The sequence below is a fragment of the Centruroides vittatus genome, unplaced genomic scaffold (genome assembly GCF_030686945.1).
Source record: "Centruroides vittatus isolate TY-2023 unplaced genomic scaffold, ASM3068694v2 contig_884, whole genome shotgun sequence".
Taxonomy (NCBI): Eukaryota; Metazoa; Arthropoda; class Arachnida; order Scorpiones; family Buthidae; genus Centruroides; species Centruroides vittatus.
The window spans coordinates 1732381-1756148 of record NW_027122576.1 but is presented as its reverse complement, the minus strand read 5'-3'; the positions used below and the strand labels follow the sequence as shown (position 1 = coordinate 1756148).

General features: G+C 30.6%; 1 protein-coding gene across 1 annotated transcript; it reads left to right on the top strand.

Annotated features, from left to right (window-relative positions):
• On the top strand, positions 1–23768 carry LOC136983682 (gamma-aminobutyric acid type B receptor subunit 1-like). The gene is made up of 17 exons (XM_067280493.1): positions 1–573; positions 651–785; positions 1032–1202; positions 1614–1713; positions 2696–2763; positions 2842–3033; positions 5563–5814; positions 5890–5953; positions 6045–6122; positions 6272–6422; positions 8398–8530; positions 11443–11550; positions 12432–12642; positions 14052–14179; positions 17583–17711; positions 22561–22698; positions 22783–23768. The coding sequence occupies exons 1-17, from the start codon at positions 298–300 to the stop codon at positions 23032–23034; spliced, it is 2586 nt and encodes an 861-aa protein (XP_067136594.1). The 5' UTR covers positions 1–297; the 3' UTR covers positions 23035–23768.

Genomic DNA, 23768 nt, shown 5'->3' with positions numbered 1-23768 from the left:
GAAGTACCATCTCGAAAAGGCACGAGTAGAAAAAGTCACATAACAAAAGCCCTCATCGTTTCAGTCCAATCAATCTCTTCTAAGAATTGATTTAGCGTCCGGTATCGATTCCTCCTACCGCCATATTGCCGCAATCGTTAGTAACCATAGCGACGGTTACGTCAGCATGAGTCTCATGTCGGAATCTAAAACTCATCATCTTGCAAGGGAAAGGGGCGAAGTGTAGATAAAAAAAACCGAAGAAAAAATTAAATAACCAAACATCCCAATGCATTTACACCGGAGAAGTCTCATCTCATGATGAACAGCGTTTTAGTAATGGGAACTCATCCAGGTATGGCCCGATGGGCGGTTTTAATTCTAGTGATGTCAGAGATGAAGTTTTGCATGATGGAGAAAGTGAAAACGAAGAAGCAGCTGCACATAGCCGCCGTTTTTCCTATGAAAGGTACAGGTGGTTGGTTAGGGGGGCAAGGATGCCTACCTGCGGCTATGATGGCACTCAATTATGTTAACAAGAAGGAAGATCTGTTACCGGGTTACGAGCTGAAGATGCATTGGAACGATAGCCAAGTAGGCCATTTGTTACGCTGCATTCGATTGTATAATTCATTTAATTAATTAATTACTCTGTATTTTTTTTTAAATAGTGTAACCCCGGTAAAGCTGCTAGTGTGATGTATGATCTGTTATACAACTCGCCGCAGAAGTTAATATTCCTCGGTGGTTGTAGTATTGTCTGTTCGACTGTTGCAGAAGCCGCTAAGATGTGGAATCTCATAGTGGTAAAGTATTATATGTGAAGTGTATTTAAATTACATACACGTGCACGTGAAATGTGCTTAAATTTTGTACATAAAATTCAGTTATCCACGTTGTATGGTTTATATATAAGCCATACAACCCGCATATAATTACATGTATATAAAATTGGCGCATAATGTAACGTGAAATCGCACGTGTTTATTCGGAAAAACAGGCACGTATGCTGTTATTTGGTGTGTAATTTTGTGAAAAAAATCTATTTTTAGGTGTCTTACGGGTCCAGTTCTCCGGCTTTATCGAACAGAGAACGTTTTCCGACATTTTTTCGAACTCATCCTTCAGCGACTATACATAATCCCACTCGTGTTAAATTATTTCAGAAGTTTGGATGGACTAGAATAGCCATCATACAAGAAGCCGAAGAAGTTTTTATATCGGTGAGACTTAGAAATGACTCATTTTATAATATTTTATATAAAGAAAAGCTTTATTAAAGGTTGCATGTTAATGGGAATTTTATATATATATATATATATATATATATAAATTCGTATTTACCTGAGTTATATGAGGGTGATAGTTAAAACCTGCAAGTCTACATTTACCCCTTCACCACTGTGGATGAAGAGGTAAATATTGTTATGGATATTGTTTATACTTGTGTATAAATGCATTTCTCCCCACCATAATCAAATAAGTACAGGATATTGTTTATCCTGTACTTATTTGATTATTTATTTATTTATTACCAAGCTACTGTTTAGATGAAACGAAATTGGAGGAAAATATTTAATTTTTTTTTTTTATAAACAGAAAAATAATAATTTTATAAAATTATTTTTATTTAGACTGGAGAAGATCTTGAAGTGCGTTGCAAAGAGGCTAAGATTGAAATTCTTACCAAACAAAGTTTCCTCACTGATCCCACCGATGCTGTGAAAAATCTTGGCAGTAAGAATATTCATTATATCTATATAAATATTGCAAATATTATGATTAGTACCGGTATACATTCGTGTCCATAAAATATGCATAATTTGGTCTATATTTCAGGAATTAGTCCGATCAGAACAGTGAAATTTGACATACAGGCAGAATGTTGTATTCTTTACACAATAAAATTATTGAAAAACAAAAATTTTAATCTAAATTACATCAAAACAAAAACAAGAAAAAGTACTAAGCATTGACCTAATCTTTTTGCACAGAAAATTATTAATATAGCTTGTGATTGATTCCTGCATATATACATGCTGCACAATGATTGCTCGCTTATGCTGGTTATAATGTCAACTCTGCACAGCCCATTTTTGAACAAGAATATATTAAAGCTGGATTTTTCTTCATGGAGGCCTGTGGGATGTTCTATGCCTATCATAAGCTCCCTAGAACATACCACACTCATGTTCTACAGAATTTAGATGTGAAGATCTTGCAGGTTATTCTATGCGATGAATATCTTTAATGTCAAGAAAGTCATTGATAAGTGCAGCTCTATGTGCACAAGCATTATCATGAAAATGAAAAGTCCCAAGTGGAGTTCCAAAAATCCTTCTTGCAGTCTTGGCACTCCTTGCAGAAACATTGAGCTAAGTACTGCCATTAATTATAATGCTACCCCAGACCATAATACTTCCATCTGACTAGTCACTTTCCATGATGTTTGTGGAACTGCATTTTCCGCTCTCGCCAATTCTAATTTGACAATTCTTTAAATATTATATACCCTGTTATTTCCTATTTGTGGATTGTGCTCCAATTCTGCTTATTTGTTGGACACGAGTGTATAATAAAATTATTAAATTAACAGCAAGAGCAAGAGCATGAGAACATTTTAATATCAAAATAATAATATTAATTTATCTATATTATAATCTATTGATTACCATAATTATCTCATTTGTCTTATTAATGTTTTTAAAATATTTTTAGAGGCAAGATGCCAGAATTATTGTTGGCATGTTTTATGGTGCAGCTGCTAGGAAAGTATTATGTGAGGTGATGTAGCATTTTATTTTAAGATTTATTTAATAATCTATATTAATCAATAAACTTATATTAATAATTTATCAATAGGCATACAAAAATTATATATACGGAAAACAGTATGTTTGGTTCTTGATTGGATGGTATGAAGACGACTGGTATGAAATACAAGATGAAGGACATAACTGTACTGTTGAACAAATGAAGGTTGCATTGGAAGGACATTTTACTACAGAAGCATTGATGTTAAATCAAAATAATAAAACAACTGATTCTGGTTTGGTATGTACTAATTTTACAGCTGACAATTAAGATAAGTATTACATATTGTATGATCAATTAGTAGAATTATTTCAATACCGAAACAGATACATTCATAGGTGTCTACAGAAAATTTTCCAGCAAGACAAAGCTTGGAGACAAATAATTACATCAATAAATTTTTATTTAATAATTTAATATTTGGGGTTTTTTTCCACAAGTAAATTATAAAATATAGTGCTACAACAAAATGTCCCATGGTTGAAGGTGTAAGATTACATATCTCTATCACGTTTACAATTATAATTTGTAGAATATTTTACTCGATCAGGAGAGAATAAGTGTCCCGTTTTCCTCCATGGAAATACTTTTTAATTAATAAAGAGATGTTTATTATTAAAAATTCTTTAAATATTATAGATCAAATGCCTAGTTTTTTCAAAATATGGAAGTGATATGCTATTATTTATTAAATATGTTTGTAAAAATTTTACACCCTGTTATAAATTGTTCTTTCAAAGTTTAGAAATTTATATCTTTGAAGGATTGATAGCTAGATCTATTACAATTAAATACAGTGCACTCTCAATGATAAAAACCTTGGGAATTCCATAATCCTGTGTCTGCATGTGTACATAATTAAACATAAACAAATAAACATAATTAAACCTTAGCTTTGGATCATTGAAATACTGATAGCATTCCTATACATCTGCATTGAATTACTAATAGTGTTATACACATATACAAGGCTGTAGAAAACAGATCCAACTGGTCTAACCATAGCTGGACCATGTTTTGTTGCTATCATTACAAATACAGTTCTGATTTCAAATTAGCCACTAGGTTGTAACAGTGCCAGACCACTAATAATAGATTTTTACATAGGGAAAAGGTTATCCATTACGTATTGCTTTTCACCTCCCTGATAACCAGTGCCATCTTTAGAACGTAAGGAGCCTGGGCCAGGACCAAGCTGGGGCCCCCTTAAGGAAACAGAAACAATAGTATATTACAGACCTAGGGATGCATTATTTGTTTCCTCCCGTGGAGTATATACGATTTTTCACCGCCCTTGGCCAGGAAGTGGAATTTTATTTCTGCACAGCAGGAAGAAAGTACTGTTTTTGGCCAAGGTGTGGTGAATAAGAAGTATCAAAAATTTTTTAAGTTTTCTTACTCTAAGAATAACAAAAATTATTATTTTAAAAATTAAAAAAATGATTATCGTAATAAGATGTCTCAACTGAGATTAAATACTGTAATCTTTCTATTATGAACATAGAATCAGATATAATTAATAAAGTAAATTTTGATAAATTAATTATGAATTTCACAGCAGCAAAATGTCAAAGAAAAATTTTGTAAGCTTGCTTAGTTTTAAGATCATTTTTAACTATGTATAGGAGAAATAAAGTATTTGATATTTTTAATAATTTATTTATTTCAATTAACCTATTTTTCTTTTGTAACTTTATTACTTTTGGATTAGGGGGCCCTGCCCTAAAGATGGCACTGCTGATAACACTCTACTCCGGGAGCAGGGAGATTTAGAAATTAGAACATTTTTGAAATTATTATATAAGTATTGAAAGAGAAATTGTTATAAAAAAACTAGGAGATCATGGCTGTAATCACTGTAACTGCTTATTGTTTTTGGGGTGGACCACTTCCCCCTTTCCTATGGCTTTGATGTATATTGTTCATTCCTTGAAAAAAAATATTGTGGATAAGGATAAACCAGCTGCTGTGATTATGAAGCTGAATTAATCAATGCATAAACAGCAGAGACAAGGATTAAAGAAACGTTGGCAGGCAAAGAAACCCTGCCTTGCAACATCTCTTTAGCCTTTTGCATCATCTGTTGCAGTTTTAGTCTACTTTCCCCAATTGCCTTATCATACCTAATCAGCATGGGTATCAGTCTGGGCACCTAATATTTTTGTATTGGCAAACTGTCCATCCCAATATATTTTTATTGTATACTATATTTCAAAAATTAAAAAGTAGAGACAAGTACTGTGTGCAACAAATACACCTTATTTTGTACTGTATAGCTACTCAAAACCTGACAAGGAGAAATTTTTCTTATTCATTGCCATTGGTCCATCTCCAATATTTATACAGATTGACCTCAATGCCTATCAGAATCTGTTCCATCTTCCTTCCTTATCCAATTGAAAGTGGAATGTTAATATTTAACATTCCACTTTCAACTGTCTTCACCTGAAGATGGCCTATTACAGGGTCAAAATGTTAGCACACTTTAAACTTTCAACCTCTGTTAAAGGTGCACTGATTAATCAAAAAATATGAATATTTATAATATAAGAAATAATGTAATAATCGTTTCTTTAATTTTTAATTTACATTATTTATATTCATTTTTAAACTGATCCACACATTTTTGTTATTAATTTTGCATATTACAAAAATGCATTTCAACTTAAATAATTGTTATAAAATGTGGTTGCTTTGTGTCTGTTTCATTAAAAATATATCAATATAAATATCAATCATGCTTAATTTATTCAAATTAAATCTTTCTAGAGTTCTCAGGATTTTCTAAAACAATACGAAGAGGAACTGAAAAGATCTGGTTATACCGATCGTAAACCAGAAGGCCACCAAGAAGCGCCTTTGGCTTATGATGCCATATGGGCAATTTCCTTGGCACTGAATAAGACCATCAATCAGTTAAAGAATACAGGAGTTTCTTTAGAAGATTTTAATTATACAAATAAAGATATAGCCAATGTTATATACTCTGCCATGAATTCCACTCAGTTTTTGGGTGTTTCAGCAAGTATTTCTTTTTTAGTTAAAAAAAAAATAATTTTAAAATATATTTCTCATGATATTTTCTTATTTTTAAAGGGCTATGTAGCATTTTCTTCAAAGGGTGATAGAATTGCTTGGACTCAAATTGAACAAATGATAAGTAAGTATTAAAATTTGATATTTTTAATAATAAAATTAGATATATATTAAAATAAAAATGTTATTAAACTTACTTTCATTCGCATTATTAGATGGACAGTATAATTTATTGGGATTTTATGATACTCAAACTGATAATCTTACGTGGTTTAAAGCAGAAAAGTGGCAAGGTATTTATTAAAATTTCGTGTTCATAGATAATTTATAACAGAAATTGTTACATATATTTTTTCATAATAATTCATTGAATTGTTTTCACATTATGTTAAGATTTATTAATAAACTTCTACTACAATATATTCATAATTATTTTTTTCAGATAACAAACCTCCTCCAGACCGTACAATAATTGTAAAGGCTTATAGAAAAATTGATCTAAATTTGTTTCTAGCTATGTGTTGTATTTCCTTTCTTGGTATAATTATAGCTATAGGACTTTTAGTATTTAATTGGGTCTTTAGAAATTCAAGGTAAGCATTTTCAAAAAATATAATCTGTTATCTGTTTATGAAACATTTTGATGCATATTTAAGAATTGATAAATTTCATATGTCAATACAGAATTAAATAAATAAATTATTTATTTAATTTTGTATTTACTATATAAGACATTATATATTTAGTACATAAGGAGTAAGACATAAAAGATTTTACACATACTTTGACTTAACAAATTACTATACAGGTATACTTCGAGTTACGTCGTTCTCGATTATACGTTGTTTGTCAAAAAAGTATATGGAAAAATAAAAATTAAGTTTAAGTCATTTTATTCGACTTTACATCCATCCGCCACAAATATTGAAGTCGTAATATCACTAGAAAAGCATTAAAAGCACATAAAATCATATTAAAATATGTACATTTACAGTAAATGTTAATATAATCATCATAAATCCTAGAGAATGAAACATGAAAACATTGTGTTTTTGTGGTGTCGTCTTATTTAGCTGCTTATTTTTGGTGTTTTCCACTGTAGTTTCGACTTACGTCGTAACTACAAAAGTAAATTTGACTTACGTCGCCTCTCCTGGAACCAATTACTGATGTAAGGAGAGGTATACCTGTACATCTAAAAATCACTAAAATATTAAGGAATCTTTGTATATTTTAATTGTGATTAAATATTAAATATATAAAGAATCCTTAATATTTTAGTGTTTTTGTTTTTTACTTTATTTACTGGAGTCATATACATTTGAATAGATTTAACAAATTAATGATAAATTTTAAAAACTTTAAAAATAATAGATTTTTTTTTTATTAATGAGAGCATTCTTATAATATATGAATGCAGTTGGTTTATAACTAAAAAGTAATAAATAATTCTACTACAGATACATCAGCATTATATAATAAATTATCCTAGTTTTAATTTTATTTATAATTTAGTTTTAAAAATATATATATTTTTTTCAAATATTTTCTATTAAATAATTATATAATTACCAGTAATCATTTATGATAAGTAATAAATATTTATGATAAATGAGAATTATATAATTCTAATATAATTTACTTTTTACTGATTTAAGTTGTAATATTAATAATCTAGACAAAGTGAATACAGATTGCATCCCAAATAGATCAAGAAAATCTGTAAAAATAATAATTTATCACAATGTCTATAAATTTCCAAAGAATGTCAAAGACCTCGATGCATAAATTTTTCTGTCTTGCTTTTTTTGTGGGTTTACATCTCATTATATTTATGTTTCTTTACTGTTGTCCTGTCTGGCCTCCTTTTAATTGGGCTGCAATTTAAAACTTGCTGACCTATAAATTCCCATTGGTGACCATCTATCTGTCTGTTCGTCTGTCATTCCTTAATCTCGAGAACAGAGTTAGATGGATGAAAGTCGAGACCAGAAATAGAAAGCTTAAGAGCTGGAGGTCCCAATTAACCATATACAAACTTCCAGTTTGGACTGAAAGTCATGTTATTTCAATTCAAAAATTTTCTCCAGAACAGAATTAGATAACATGAGAGTCATGCCATCATCTAACAGGAAAAGTATGATGTACGGAAGCAAGATACTACTAAAATCAAAAGCATTGTGCATCGAGATCTAAAAAAAGTTACAGCTAAATAATTGCTCATTGGTTTTAATTCCATTTGGATCGGAGCCAAATATTCAGGTATCTGGGAACGATCTACAGATGATAAACGTAGTTAAAGTATGGTATTAGCTGCACTATCACTTCCATTCTAATACCAACAACTTAGAACCATTGGTGCTATTTAACAGTATATATAATGTTTTCAAACACTTTGTAGATGTATGAGAATCATTTATCTATTTATTTTTAATTATTTAATATTTGTAATGAGCTTGTTTAATATATTCGTATTTTTGAAACGTACAAATTAAAATTTTGATTAGATTTTTAGACTAAAATAAAATAAATTTTTATTTTTAATCAATTAAAATTATTTTTTTCCAGATATATCCAGTTATCTCATCCCATGTGTAATAACATCATGTTGGTAGGGACAATCCTTTGTCTACTCTGTGTATGTTTATTGGGATTAGACAATCAATTTGTTAGTGAAAAACGATATCATTATTTGTGTCAGGTTAGTTATAAAATAATATTGACTATATGAGTTTAGTTATTTCACATATTAAAGTTTTATTTTTAACTTCAATAATTAAAAATTTTAAAAAATTGAGTAAATACCAATTACATCAAATGTACTGTACATTACATCTATACAAGATTTCAAACATTACTAATCATGACAATTGATTATATCTCGAATAGTTTAAGAGATAGATAAATAATATTTTAACATTAAACTAAATTAATACAGTCAAACCTGTCTATAATGGAATCCAAGGGACCTAACAACTCTTCTGTAGTAGACAGGTTCCACTATATATAAGTTAATTTACATTACATTTTGCAAAAAATTCAAGGGACCAAAGAAATTTTCCGTTAACGACAGGTTTTTGCTATATACAGATTTCATTATAGATAGGTTTGACTGTAATAATATATTATCTTGTAACTATTAGAATATTCAACTGCACATAAATATACATTTAAATGACTTGATCCTTGTATTGAGAGGTATTTAATAACTAAGAAATGTTTTAAGTTCAGCCATCTTTCTATCAAAACTTTATGATTATCTGCAAAATCAGCATTCTTAATATATTTTTGAAGTTTTAAATTATCGTGCATTCAATTCTTTGAATGTTAGCTGAAGATGGTTTAATACAGTATCAATCGAGCATTGATTATCTGAAACAATTTGGGACTGGGGTTATTCGGATAACTGATCATTTACGAAAAAATATATTAAACACAAAACTGTACTGTATATAATTTGTATCGCTTGTCTTACAAATACATACCTTACATAATGTAATACATTAACCTAAGCCTACACTTTAGGTTGAAAGGGAGGGGGAGAGTGCTGCAATGCCACATCACTAGCAGAAATTTGAATTTGCTGACTAGGATGCTTTCTGTTAACCGATGTTTCAGTTGATTGGTATTCAGATAATCAATGCTCTATTAGTGCTAGTAATGGTTTAAATCAACATAAATTTGTTTGTATTATTGATAAGCAATTTTTTACATTATACTGGTAAAATTGTTTACTTGTGGATACTGTGATGCCTTATGAGTCGCAATGTAATTTGGTGAATAAACTTATTGTTACTATAGCCTTTGTTATATTACTAATTATCCAGTTCTTGAAGTCATCGTTGGTAAGGCTCTTACCAGAAACCTGCAGTAACTCCCCAATATCCTGCTCGTCTACATCTCCTGTGTCAATTAAGTTGACAATTTTGTCAACCTAATGATACAGTGATAAGCTCTTCTCAATGAGAATTCTTGGATACCTCCAGCCATAACTTCTTCCACACTCCGTTCATGCATTTATCAGTTAATTCTTGCCAAACGATGTCAATATTTCCTATGGCATCCATGATGTTATATTTTTTCCAAAATTGAACAAAACAAACATAGATTTAAGGGAAGTACAGCACTATGGTGAATTGCCACCTTTTGCTGATTGGTTTTGTTTGGGAATAATCGTATTATATATGAATCAATGAAATACTGCATTAATTTGAATCAGCATAAATTTTGAGCATTTGTTAGGCATCAAGCAGACCGTGTTATATTGAATCAGCATTAAGCGGGGTCTTACTGTAACTAAGAAAAATCTAATGAAAAGGCAAAAAATTTATCTTAATTTAGTAATTATATTGTTGAATTGTATCAGTAATCTTATTAATATAATATTCAATGAGGCATATTGACTATGATCAAATATGAAGTGATTGTACAATTGTCATATAATGCATGTAATTTAATATAAGCTGCATTCAAAGTCATCAATGTATTACATAAATAAAAGTTATGTATTTATAAATAGATATAGTATGGCTTACTTTTTGCTATAATAAAACTTTCTTCAATATTTTAGTTTATGTATTTCTGACTGTCAATTTTTGAAACATTTCTTTATTGCGTACACAGTATATTTCACAAATCTTGGTTGGGCTGCTCTATGCACAACGCAAACATTCGTAATTTCACATACTAATACACATGTATTAGTATGTGAAATTACGAATTTAATAGGTTACAAAACACATCTTAGGCTTTCTGTAAACATGCTTGAACTCCTTTCAGGTAATGTACAGTACTCATCCAAGATATATGAAACATACTGTAATATTAAAACAATAGACAATTTCTCATTTTTAAGGCCAAAGCTAAACTTTTTTAGAATATAGACTTTACAAAAGTAATTAGTGTTATCCCAGATCTAGTTTTGTGATGCTTTAATGATGCCCTGGATCTAAATTTTTTCTATAACTACTAGCTGGGAGCAGAAGATTCTAATGGAACATCAAGATCATCATTGTGTGGTTGAAACACGAATGTGATAATTAATCTAACTCAGAAACAAAATAATAATTTTTGCAATGTAAAATCCTAGTAATTATTAACTGAAATAGTTATTTGCAGGTGATATAATTTTTTATTAGAAATGTAGTACTTGTAAACAAGCAGTCTGCATAAACAATAGAGAAATGGGAAGATTCCATGTGCACTAACTTGTTCTGTCTGGCATATATTTGCTGATAAACATGAAGTTCTACAAGTGAACAATTTCTTACTTTTTGATTACTTGATTCAACAATTTTATTTGAAAGTCAAAGGATCTGATGATGTGGAAATGATCAAGTGCAAGTGCAAGCTGCTACATCAAAAACCAAATTTGAGAAGTTATGCCGACAACAGAAAAAATGTCGAAGTAAGAACATCCAAACAGACGAGGACTTCCATAAAGAAGATTATTCCTTCATCATTATAAATTAATTAGTTTCTGTTTTATAAACTCAGTCTGAATGCTTTTTGACTAACTATTTATATTTTTATATAAAAGAAGATTTATATTTATCTAAATAAAGCCTAATATATTAATAAAAAATAAAACTAATAGTATTTTTGATATCATAGGCAAGAGCTTGGCTTTTAACAATTGGATTCACTCTTTCATATGGTGCTATGTTTTCCAAAATTTGGAGAGTTCATCGTCTTACCACTCGATCAAAACAAGAAAGCAAAGTGAGTATTTAATCAAGTACTTTCTGTCATTAGCGTTAGAATATATGCTTTAAATTTACAGAAGTTAATTCCGTAATAAAACATACATTTTAATATAAGAAATCAATGAATTATTTTCATCTGACACCACAATAAAAACATTTTATAATTTTTATACTGTAATATCAGTTTTAATACACATAACAATAAATAATGTCCTTTTTATCCAGACTTTTTCATGGGGAAAAGGGTTATCTTTAGGATGTTATATTTCCTCCTCCCTGGTAACATACCTTTACTCAGGTAAATTTAAAAGTTAGATTAGTAGAAATAACTAGATAACTATTGAAAATGAAATCTTTATAAACAAACAGACCATGGACATAATCATATCAGTCACTTCCTCTTTTTAGGCTAAATGACTTTTCCCTCCTTCAGCCCTGTAGAAAGAAACTTGTTTAAAGAACATGATTTTAGTGAGTCAAATGATTGATTAGTTGATCTTAATCATATATCATATATGGTTGCCTCTCCTGAGACAAAATTCTGTGGCACGTTTGAGATCTTAACACTGTAACTTAACATTATATCCATCATCTTACCAACTCCTAAAGTACAAGATATACTAGATTTTCACTTATATCACTTAGATTTTCTAATATATCACTTAGATTTTCTAAAGATTTATTGCAATAGCATAACTCTTACATCGAAACATTTTTTCCTGTTTTAACTTCTTGCTGATGCATTTACGAATAATAAAAAATAACTTTAAAATTTCTTATTAAATATATTACTTGATATTGTTTTAAGTTTGTAAATAAATAATTTAAAAGCATTTCTATTAACTATTCAAAAAAAAATCACAATTTGTAAACATTTATTTATATTTTATTTTAAAGCCTTCCTTGAAAGTCGAAAGTTGGAAATTGTATGCCTTGGTTGGTGCTTTGCTTCTAATTGATTTCATTATACTAGTGACTTGGCAAACAATCGATCCATTAGACAGAAAAATAGAAAAATTTAATGAAGAAGATCCTAAAGATGGAGAAGACATCAAAATACTACCTCTATTAGAACATTGCCAATCAAAAAATAATGCTGTATGGTTAGGTATATTACTTTGTCAAATTATAAAGCATAAATTACATATATATATATATATATATATATATATATATATATATATCAGGTCAGTCTGTAAGTTCATGCATATTTTTATCTACAAAAAAAGCAGCAAAAAATTTTAATTAAATTTTATTTCAATCTGCAATGTATTCACCATTATTTTGTACAATTTCTTGCCATCTTGATGGTAGCTTTTTAATCCCGTCTTCGTAAAATGATTTCGGTTTTGAATCAAAATTTTCAGAAATAGCCTTTTTTACCATTGTTCTCATCCTCAAAAGTTTTCCCTTTTAAAAAATTCTGCAAACTGCGAAAAAGATGATAATCACTGGGAGCAATATCTGGCGAATATGGTGGATGAGGTAAAATTTCCCAGTTGTAGCTTTCAAGTTTCTGTACAGTTATTTTTGCAGCATATGGTCTGGCATTGTTATGCTGCAAGAGAACCTGCTTTCTGTTCACTAATGACGATCGATTTTTTTTCAATTTTTCATTTAAATGCTCTAATTGCTCACAATACATTTGAGCTGTAATTGTTTGATTAGGTTCTAACAGCTCAAAGTGAATTACACCTGACATATCCCACCAAACAGACAAAATAATTTTTTGTTGGATGCAACCCACCTTTTGCAGTCAGTTTTGGCTGCTTGTCGCAATCCATCCATTGTCTTTTTCTCGTCACATTATTATAGAGAATCCATTTTTCGTCTCCAGTAACCAGCCTACCAAGAAAAGGTTCTAAAGCAATACGGGATAAAAGAGACGTGCAAATGTTTACACGTTGTTGTCGGTTAGCTATTGACAGTTCATGTGGTATCCATTTTCCTAGCTTTGAAACTTTTCCAATTTGTTGTAGGTGTTTATGAACAGTTCCGTGGGATGAATTTAAACATTCTGCAATTTCATCAACTGTTAAAGATAGTTCTGCTTCAACTAGTGCAGAGATAGCATCATCATCAAAATCAACGGGTCTTCCAGTACAAGCCTTATTATCCACACTAAAATCATTGTTTCTAAATCTTTCAAACCACTTCTGTGCCGTCCTTGCACTAATTACAATTTGATTATGTACAGTATTTATTTTTTTGGCTGCATTTGTAGCATTCTCACCACTTAAAAATAAAAAGTATAAAAGGTGTCTTTTGTATTTGTGGGTTACTTCCATTTTAACAAAAATAAATAACTGAAATGTTCACAATTCTCAACAGTATTATATGAATGAGATCCAATTCAACACTTCAGTGTAAAAATTATCACATTAGACTGACATTTTTAACAGCAAAACAAGATTTTTCTCAAGGTCATAAAAATGGGCATGGACTTATGGACTGACCTGATATATATAAATATATATATATATATAAGTTTTAATTGTGCTTAAATTTTTTTTAAAGGTTTAATGTATGGTTATAAAGGACTATTGCTCATTTTTGGAATATTTTTGGCTTATGAAACTCGAAGTATAAAGATTAAACAATTGAATGACTCGAGATTAGTAGGAATGAGTATTTATAATGTGGTGGTAAGTATTAATTTAAAATTCAAATTATAATGCCGTATAATTTTTTTTTTGGTTAAATAATATTTAATAAGGTTTACTCAAAATTTTTCTCAGCTAAGAATTTTCTGATTGTTAAATTAGGATATAACTAATGAGAAAAATATCTTACTAAAAATATATTATAATTACATATAGTTACTGTATGTTAAAAATGATTACTTAAGTTCTTAAAGAAACTAACAATGTATAAAAACTTAAACTAACTGAAAATATTCAATATTTTAGAAGTATAAATATTTATATACTTGCTCTTGTTGATAGAACATAGATACCTACTGAAACAGTTCAATAGTCTAATCAGGAGAGTGTAAGGTCCAAAATGTCAAAGAAATGAGCCTTGCACCAGAGTTTATAAGCTACAGAACTTTATTAAACTATAAATGCTGGTACTGGACTTTTCAACTACAAAACAAAAGTTATAACTTTAAAAACAATAGTTAGTATAAAACTCAAATTTTAATATTTACAACAATTACAATTGATTACTAGTACAATTTACAACAATTACAATTATTCACTATCTCAAAGAATTAACCTGATTAGGGAAAAGATCCTAGTAAAAGAAAAAGCCCTTAAATCAGCCCAAAGTAAATCACAATTATCAATAGCTTACAATTCCACAGATATACACCAACCAGCAGAACTGAAGTTCAGCTTGCTATATCTTCTTATGCATCATTATATGGAAGTTATGGCCAGTGCCTTATCCTCCAAATAGCCATGGTTAAAGCTGCATGTCTAGTGGAGCTAAAGACCATTGCAAACTAGGTAATATTGAAGCAAGCTGGTCTAAGGTGATGTTGAACAAAATTTTTTTGATCATCTCTTGATTGACCATTGATTGCCCAATTGTCAACTCAAACGTCACTGTACATTATACCCCTCAATAGAAAGTAGGTGGGCTGCTTGACACCTCTCAGATTTGAGAAATTGAAGTTTTTGGGCAATGATCAGAAACACTCGTACACATTTGAAATTTTGTGAGAAAGGTGCACTTACTTGAAAACTTTTGGGCTTGCATTTGTGCTGTGATCTTTGTCACGTTTCAGCTGTGTCTTCACTATGTTGGGATTACAAAACAGAAAGCTGTTTGATAGCTTTTCATAGATGTAAGAATATAAATTATTTCATTGATTTTATTGAAATTTATAAATCTATCGGGTCCCCCAATTTCGTTTTTATTTATTTATTAAATTTCTGCCAAACAAACAGCTGAAGCTAACATTGTAGGTTGTCACCATTTTACAAAATGAACTACCGAGCACTAGTTCATAGAGGGGTAGGCAAAATGTTCATTGGTTTCGTAGAACTACATCATGAATAATATTACAAGCAGTGACATTGCCTTATCATCAAAGGAAAACAGTGTAGTGCTGTGTCACTATATATATTTTTTTCATATGACCCTTGTATATGTTTATGTCCTTTGTGTAATACGTTTCATTAGTTCATGCCTGAAATTTTAATTGTGTAAATGAAGAAATGTTAATATTTTTCATTCGGGTAGAACCACCTTTTTGGGGTGGTGTCGTCTGCCGTGCAATGATTGGTTGTATGATGACCACGTGAAGGGTGTGACGTAGTATGATGGTGGGATGTATAAATTGGCATCCCACGGGTGGACGAACTATCTTTTTTCTAACCAGGACTTGGATCAGATGTACAGAGGCTTGTTTGGAGTGGGGAGTGAAGTAGGAAGAAAGAAGGACATGACCTGGTTTGGACGACTGGTAGCAAACCACTCGGGAAGCAATCGGATCACATTATAGTAAGTTATACATCATGATAAATTATCATTATCATTAGACTGAGTGTTTGGGGTGTGTGAGCTCATCAGTGAACCACGTGGCCGAGACTGTTGAGAGTGGATTCTTGGACCCCTAGAAAGAAAATTTATTCTCATACTAGGGAATTTCAGCACATGACTTTCATCTGTAAAATATATTGTAAATTAATTTTATTTAGATCACATGATTGGCTCCTTGTAAAGGATCTATTAATTATTGCGAGTGTTGTTAGTTGTATCTGGTAATAAGTAGTGTAAGTTCTGATGTATTTGTCTATTATTAAAACTTTGATAATTGAAAGTCAAGGCATTGTCTATGTAAAGTCCTCACGCATACATTTTACCCAACTTACTGTCTGAAGTACTTTCGATACTTCCTAGATACTACAACAGTCATGTGACCATAAAAATTGCCTCTGGTGTCACATCAAAAGCGATAGTGTTGCCAAGTTTGCAGCAACCTTAATACTCCTGTAAAAGTGATGCATCCAGAGTTTCCATGCATATCAAACAGACAAATTCACGAGTTTTAAAGACATGACGACACTCCTCACCAAAGCAGATGAGTGTGGATCACAGCACACCACTTTCAGCTTGCTGTATCAGTTTGTCAATGGTCATTTATATAATGTGAATTTGTGTATTGAACATGCTTATGAAAAACTAATATGATTCCAAATTAGTGTTTCTACAAATATCTTGTTACAAAAATATTACACAATATTTAATATTTTAATCATGTTTAAACCCTAAATTAGTGGGATGCAATTCCATTCATTATGCAAATGTTAGTATGAAATTATGAAAATGAAGTTTTAGCAGGGAAGTGTTGAGATAGCAGTTGAAGTTTAACATTACTCAACCTCCAAAACTCAAAATAACTGAAACAAAATGGAAAATGAATAGTGTAAGTAACTAAATATAATGATAAATAAAAATTTCTCTTGCTACCTTATAGAAGGATCCAGGAGATCTGAGCCCCCTTATCTTTGTACATCAGTAAATGAAGCAAAAATGAAATAAGTAAGAAGAAAGATTTTAATGGGACAAATGCACTTATACACATATATATACAATATCTAAGAGTTTGCTCTTCATCCACAATGGTACAGGGGTGACTGTAGGTTTGCATGTTCTAATTTGGGTCCCCAATATTGGTTGTAATTATACTACTGAAACTGAAAAATTGTTTCAGTATACAGCATTCAGTATGCAGTTTCAGTATTCTCTTTTCTTCACATTGCTATCCTATTACATACTTTCAGAATTCTGCCAATGTAGCTAATCAAATTATTGAGTTAAATTTTGAGTGATTCTTATAAAGTCTTTATTAAACTTTTTTATAAATAATTTTATAAAGAAACTTGTATATTATTCAAAGCAACACTTATAGCTTATGTTAAGTCTTAGAATTAACTTTCTAAATAATTATAAAATTTATAATTTTTCAATAATGTTTTGTTGAATTTTTATTTAATTAAAATTAAATATTTGTAATGAATTTCTTTTGTTTTATTTTACTAATATTTAATGTTTAGCATATCTACCGCATTAAAATTAATAATTATAATTTAACAGGTTCTCTGTCTGATCACAGCTCCTGTTACATTGGTCATTAGCAGCCAACAAAATGCTACATTTGCTTTTGTTGCACTTGCAATTATATTTTGCTGTTTTCTGTCAATGGCATTAATATTTTCCACTAAGGTAAGTTGAAATGTTAATAGAAGTGAATTATAATCTATTTGACAATGACTAGAACCTTTCGTTTGTTTGCCGAATTGTTAATTGGGCACAAACCTCACAAGTTTTAATAACAAAAGAAAGATTTCAGTCAATGCAAGCTTTAGGTACCTTACAATCAAAGGGGCCATCCATAAATTATGTAAAGTATTTTAGGGTGGGTGGGGGTCAAGGATTTCTTACAATTTCTTACTTGGGGGTAGGAGATAATACATCTTGTCTTACGTAATATTCTTATTTTTATTTTTTGATCTCGTTGAGTGGTGGAGTTTTGAGTTTGGCTTCAATTTTGCGGTTTCTATTAAGAATGCTCGTACTAACACCATCTTGTGTGACGTGATAGAATAGCAGACTCACACTTTACACATTTTTTTATCATGGAAAAAAAGCCATGTGGTGGTTTCTCTCTCTCTTTTTTTTATTAGAGTAAGTGCACCACTCCTATTGGTGTATAACACTAAGAATACGTAAACCAAAATACCTGATACAAACATAAAATTAGTATTAGGCTTTTAGTGAAAACTAAAATGTAAAACTAGAAATTAGAAATAGTCTTTTCTTCCATATTTTTTGAACATAATTCTAAAAAGCATCAAACAGTGGCTTCTGAACAAGCTTATCGAGTTGACATGGCCACCTGAAACCAAGCGTAAAGATTTCTAATTTCATAATAAAGTCTATCTTAATCGTAAATTGGACAATGATAGATTATATAGTCAACAGTGTTTAGGTTTTCTGTAGAGCAAAAGCAGGAGGCAGTTTCTGCCTGGTTTACCATTGCCAGGTAACTTCTAAAATTACCATGCTCAGTAAATAGTTGAACAGTAACAAATGTTAAATCTCTAAGTTGTGATAAGAACCTGATTTGTTGATTCCACTTTTGCATAGCGTTGTCATGAATATTATTTTTAAGGCTGCTATGTGAGAGAGGGACGTGAATGTAGTCCAAGTCAGTGTCCTTTGCAGTTGATTTAGCCCCAAAGTCGGCTTTTTCACTTTCTAGTACGCGAGTATGGCCAGGAACAAATATAAAAGTTATCTTATTTACAAGATTTTTAATATGCTGCTGGATATATGTTATTTTATTACTATTACAATTGGGATTTAATAGAGCTTTTAGGACAGACAGAATCACTGTAAATGTTGATAGACAGAGTTTTGTTTGGTAGTGAAGTGGTCCACTGAACAGTTTGGTAGACAGCATCTTCTTCAGCTTAATAGATGGAGGTATATGGGGGGTATCGATATCTTCTAACATATTTTGGGCAAAATATGTCAGTTTGGAGGAAGATACAGATACTTGAACTGACGTGAAGGGGGCTTTTGGATCCATCTGTGTAGATATTAATGTCTGCATGGTTATCCATGGAGGAAGAAGATGACACCAAATGTACCCTGGGGATAACCTTGTTTACAGGGTGATGATCACAGATAGTAGGGTAATATCAATGTGGTAGCATATGAACACCCATAGATAGGAGTAGAGACTGTTGTTGAGCATTTGATGTTGTAGTTCTGATGTAGTAGTTTAGAACCTTTTCTACAATACATAGTGGCAAAGAAAGGAGCTCTGCTAGTATCAGAGAAACATTAGTAGAAACAGTTCTGCAACACTGAAATTCTGATGGCAAACTGTCTTTGAAGAGAGAGTAATTTACTTGCTACTGAATTTTTACTAGTTACATGACCCCAGCTAGAGGCTGCATAAAGTAGCATTGGTTGTATTGCCCCATTATATAGAGTTTTACAAGCTTTATGATTTATTCTCCAGGTACACCGAGCACATTTTAGCAGCATGTAGTTTTTTTCTTGGCCTTAGCCAAGATGTAATCAATATGGCAATGAAATATGGTTTCTCTCTATTCTCTTTTGTTTTATTTTGTTTGACGTTTCTGTTTACTTGTTAGCTAGTTGTTCTGTCAAAGTTTTTTGTGTCCTTTTGTGAAAATTAAAATTAATATAAAAATGAATATTTTGATGTTGATTAATGATGATAATAATAAAAAGATTGTTAACAATTAAAAAATAAAGCTCTTAAAATAAATTGTTCATTCATTCAAATTCATTAAATTTTTATATTTTTAAATTTGTTCACATAAAGTCTTTTATAAATAATAGTGCATATTAATTAACTAATTAATAATTAAATAAAGTATAAAGGATAAACACTGGAGCGAAATTAAAATAAACAACTAAAGTGCCTTTGATCAGTGTGCTTCTTCTCTCAGTAAATCGCAAACGTTTTCGAACCTTGTTGGGTTTTTCTTCAGGCGTAACGGAATTCTGTGTTCTAAAAATTTAAATATCCTGTTGAAGTTGACCATTGTTTTAGAAAAAACTGCATTCTCGAATGCTGTCGTGTGTAGCCGATGTTGTCATATTAGACTTGTGCATCAAGAGTATAGTGCTACTTCAGGGATTTGTTAAGTAAGGCTTTCCAAGCTGATGATAAGTTGATTTCCTTTTTAAAATTGATACAGTGCATATTGCTGCGGGTGTTGAGTAATATGTATACAGCTTTGAGCCATTTGAGGTGATCTTGTTGAAATGTGGAGTGAATAATTCCAGCACTGGTGAATAGAGGCTCTATCTCTGGGTCAGATGAATAGACTGCTAGGGCAGTATTTTGTCTATGATGTAATATGTCTGCTTTGTGTTCATTAATCCTCATTTGTATGTTGCATTTGGTGGATCCGATGTAGATGGCTTTGCTGTTATCTCTGTGGTCGGCAATGCGTACAGAGTATATTCCCAGAAGTCTGTTTCTATCTAGAGCATCTTTTCCATTCCTAAGCCACTCGAAAATAGTTGGGCATCTCCTAAACACTAAGCAGATATCCTTTTTCTTCGCTATTTGGTAGTATATCGACTTCAGTGCCGGGTTGTACGTGATTAGTACATATTTAAGTGGAGAACCATTGGAAGGAGAGCTGTGGGTGGATAGAAGTCATAGTGCCTCAAAGTTGTTTTTGCATGCAATGTTGTGATATCCGTGCTGTATCAATTTTAAAAAGGAAATCAACTTATCATCAGCTTGGGAAGCCTTACTTAACAAATCCCTGAAGTAGCACTATACTTTCAACGTGCAAGTCTAATATGACGACATCAACTACACGCGGCAGCGTTCCAAAATGCAGTTTTTTCTAAAACAATGGTCAACTTCAATGAAATATTTAAATTTGTAGAACACAGAATTCCATTACGCCTGAAGTAGAACTCGACAAGGTTCGAAAATGTTTGCAATTTACTGAGAGAAGAAGCACACTGGTCAAAGGCACTTTAGTTGTTTATAATAATTAAATATTTTGGACCTAAGGTTTATAGGGTTTCATAAAAAAATTTTTTTTTGTTAAAATCTTTCTATAAAATCATGCCTAAATATTATGTAAGATGGGGAAGGGGAAGGGGAGGGGGATCAAAGAAAATATTACAGTTTCTTACACAGGTGTGGATGGAGTGTCTAGAATGGCCGAAATCGCCCTTATGTAATTTATGGATGGCCCCAAACCATGTGGCTGCACAGGTGCCGAGCAAATGAATTCAAAATTTACTGATTATACATTGATTAGCAGAACTGAAGTGTACCAAAATATCTTGCATAGATGCAGATAAGACTTAAGTCTTTACTGGTTCCAGTTATTTTCAAATAGAATGTAAGAGACTAGTGTGATAGTCATGTGAGTGTACAATAGTCCACAAGAGGTAGTACACAAAAAAAATAACAACAATAATTTATTTTTTCATATGATTAGCAATATTCAGGATTCTTTTGGATTCCAACTCTTAATGTTATACAATATCCCAAACTGGGGCAAGGAATCGAGCAAATACAGAACAAAAGAATGTGCTTGTGACAAATAAGAAAAGACAGACTTGTAATCTTACAACTAACTTACACTAAATTATAAACTAAAAAGGAAAGAAAGAATAGCAAGAAATTTTAGTATGATAGAAGAGGTTATAAAGAATACCTGGGTTCTCTGTTTGGTATTGATGCTCTTCTGGTGGGGAACCACTCTAAATCGTTTCTCACTGATCTTTATCGGATCTCTTCAAAGATTCTCCTTATACAAGGGATGTTGTCACTCTCTCTTTACATTAGTGAGGTCCTTTCTCTTTTTGTAGGCCACCTTCGTCTCCCTTTGTCCTTCTAGATGATGAGCAGGAGCGTAACTTTTGCGTGTCTACCTTCACCAGGAGTCTGACCCAAGAATGAACCTTCTTATCGTTTTAGTAGTCTCAGGGCCCTCACTTCCCATTGTTAATGTGGTTCGTGGAAAGGGTTACTCCACCCATAGGAAGGAATGTTAATAGAAAATTTGAGAAAACAAAAGGAAGAACAAAGAAGAAAAAAAGCTTAAAATTAAACTTATATATAATATGTACTACATTAATATGGCATATTGCCACACTAGCATCCAATAAATAAGATCTTTATAAATAGTTTAATGTCATAATGATAGCTGTATTTGCACAATGAATCTAATATCTACAGTTAAACATAATAGCTGACCCTCTAGCAATTGAAATCTATTGTAGTTACAGCCATCAATAACTCAACAAATTATTGCATTTAGTTCATTAGAAAAAAAGAATTAGTGTCAAGTGGAACAGTTGTATATAAAATTTCTACTGAGTTCAAATGATAATTAATTATTTAAAATTGTTAAATTAAAAATCATATACATTATTTATTAATTTTGTCTGTAAAAGTTAGAGCTGCTCAAGTATTACCTTCAGGTGGAGAAAGAAAAATCATATACATTATTTATTAATTTTGTCTGTAAAAGTTATTATTTTAATAAATTTTTAGATTGTCGAATTGTTAAGAAGACCAAGAGAACGCGCCGATGCAAGAAGTTTAAACGATACAATAAATAGCAGAGAAGAAGAAGAAAGACACCAACGTCTCATAAAAGAAAATAACGATTTGAAGAAGCAAATAAGTGAAGTGAGTACAAATAAGATAATATCTATACATAATTTAATTTTTACATTGATACTGATTATATTTTATTAAAAATTTTATTTTTAGAAAGAAGAGCAAATTAAACTTATGACCGAAAAACTACAAGAAAAGAAGGCACTTAGAGCTGCTCAAGTATTACCTTCAGGTGGAGAAAGAGTAAGAATATCATTACCTGCACAATATGCAGATGGACTAATGCCCAAAGAAGAAATTATTATCGATCCAGTATCCGATTCTGGATACGTAACTGGAACTTCTTGCTCCATGGCTCGTAGTTCCAGAGCTTCAGATTTTGAGTTTTCGGAATCATATCTTTAGCTGCATAAATGTAAAAACAAAAATAAAAAAAAAAAACAAAAAAAATGAGAAATTGCTTAAGAACAAATATGTTTGCTTTCTTTTTTTCTTTTATATAATACTAATTGTCATTTTCTAATTAATATGTATAAATATCTACACTTTTGTTTTGAAATATTTCAGAATTCTACTTTGGACTTCCAAATTTCGTGCCGATCCTGAATCGACATCAAAATTACTAAGTTATAAGAGAAAAATAAATGGTTATCAAGCTATATTCATCCTATAAATATGTTGTTATATGTAAGTTATAAAATTTTATTTCTTATACTATATTAAAACTGCTGAGTATATGTAGTTTATAATTATGTTATTGATGTACTGTATATAATTATATATATATAAATATATAATCTTAATAAGAAACAGTTACGTGTGAACAATATAAATAAGGAAACATATTTTTCTTGGTAGTTTTTCTGACAAAAAAAATGAAACAAAGTAAAGTGATATATTCTAAACACAAGAAAAGAATTTTAATTTTTTTATAAAAGAAATAAAATTTAAACAAAGATATGATTTTATTTTCCAAATTATAAAAGAAAATAATAAAGATTAAGTGACTTTCTGTGAAATTTTAAAGAGCAAGACAGGAAAGAAACCATTTGTAAAAATATTTTAAGAAATTTTACTTCATTTTTTTATACTGTCGTTCCCATTTTAACTCCGCAAAATATTTTTACTTTATTAATTTA

Bases quoted from the DNA above. Each gene is read 5' to 3' on its own strand.
- LOC136983682 (XM_067280493.1), top strand. From the start codon at position 298: ATGATGAACAGCGTTTTAGTAATGGGAACTCATCCAGGTATGGCCCGA. The intron at 786-1,031 runs GTAAAGTATTAT...ATCTATTTTTAG, and splicing joins AGATGTGGAATCTCATAGTG to GTGTCTTACGGGTCCAGTTC. The intron at 11,551-12,431 runs GTGAGTATTTAA...TTTATTTTAAAG, and splicing joins GATCAAAACAAGAAAGCAAA to CCTTCCTTGAAAGTCGAAAG.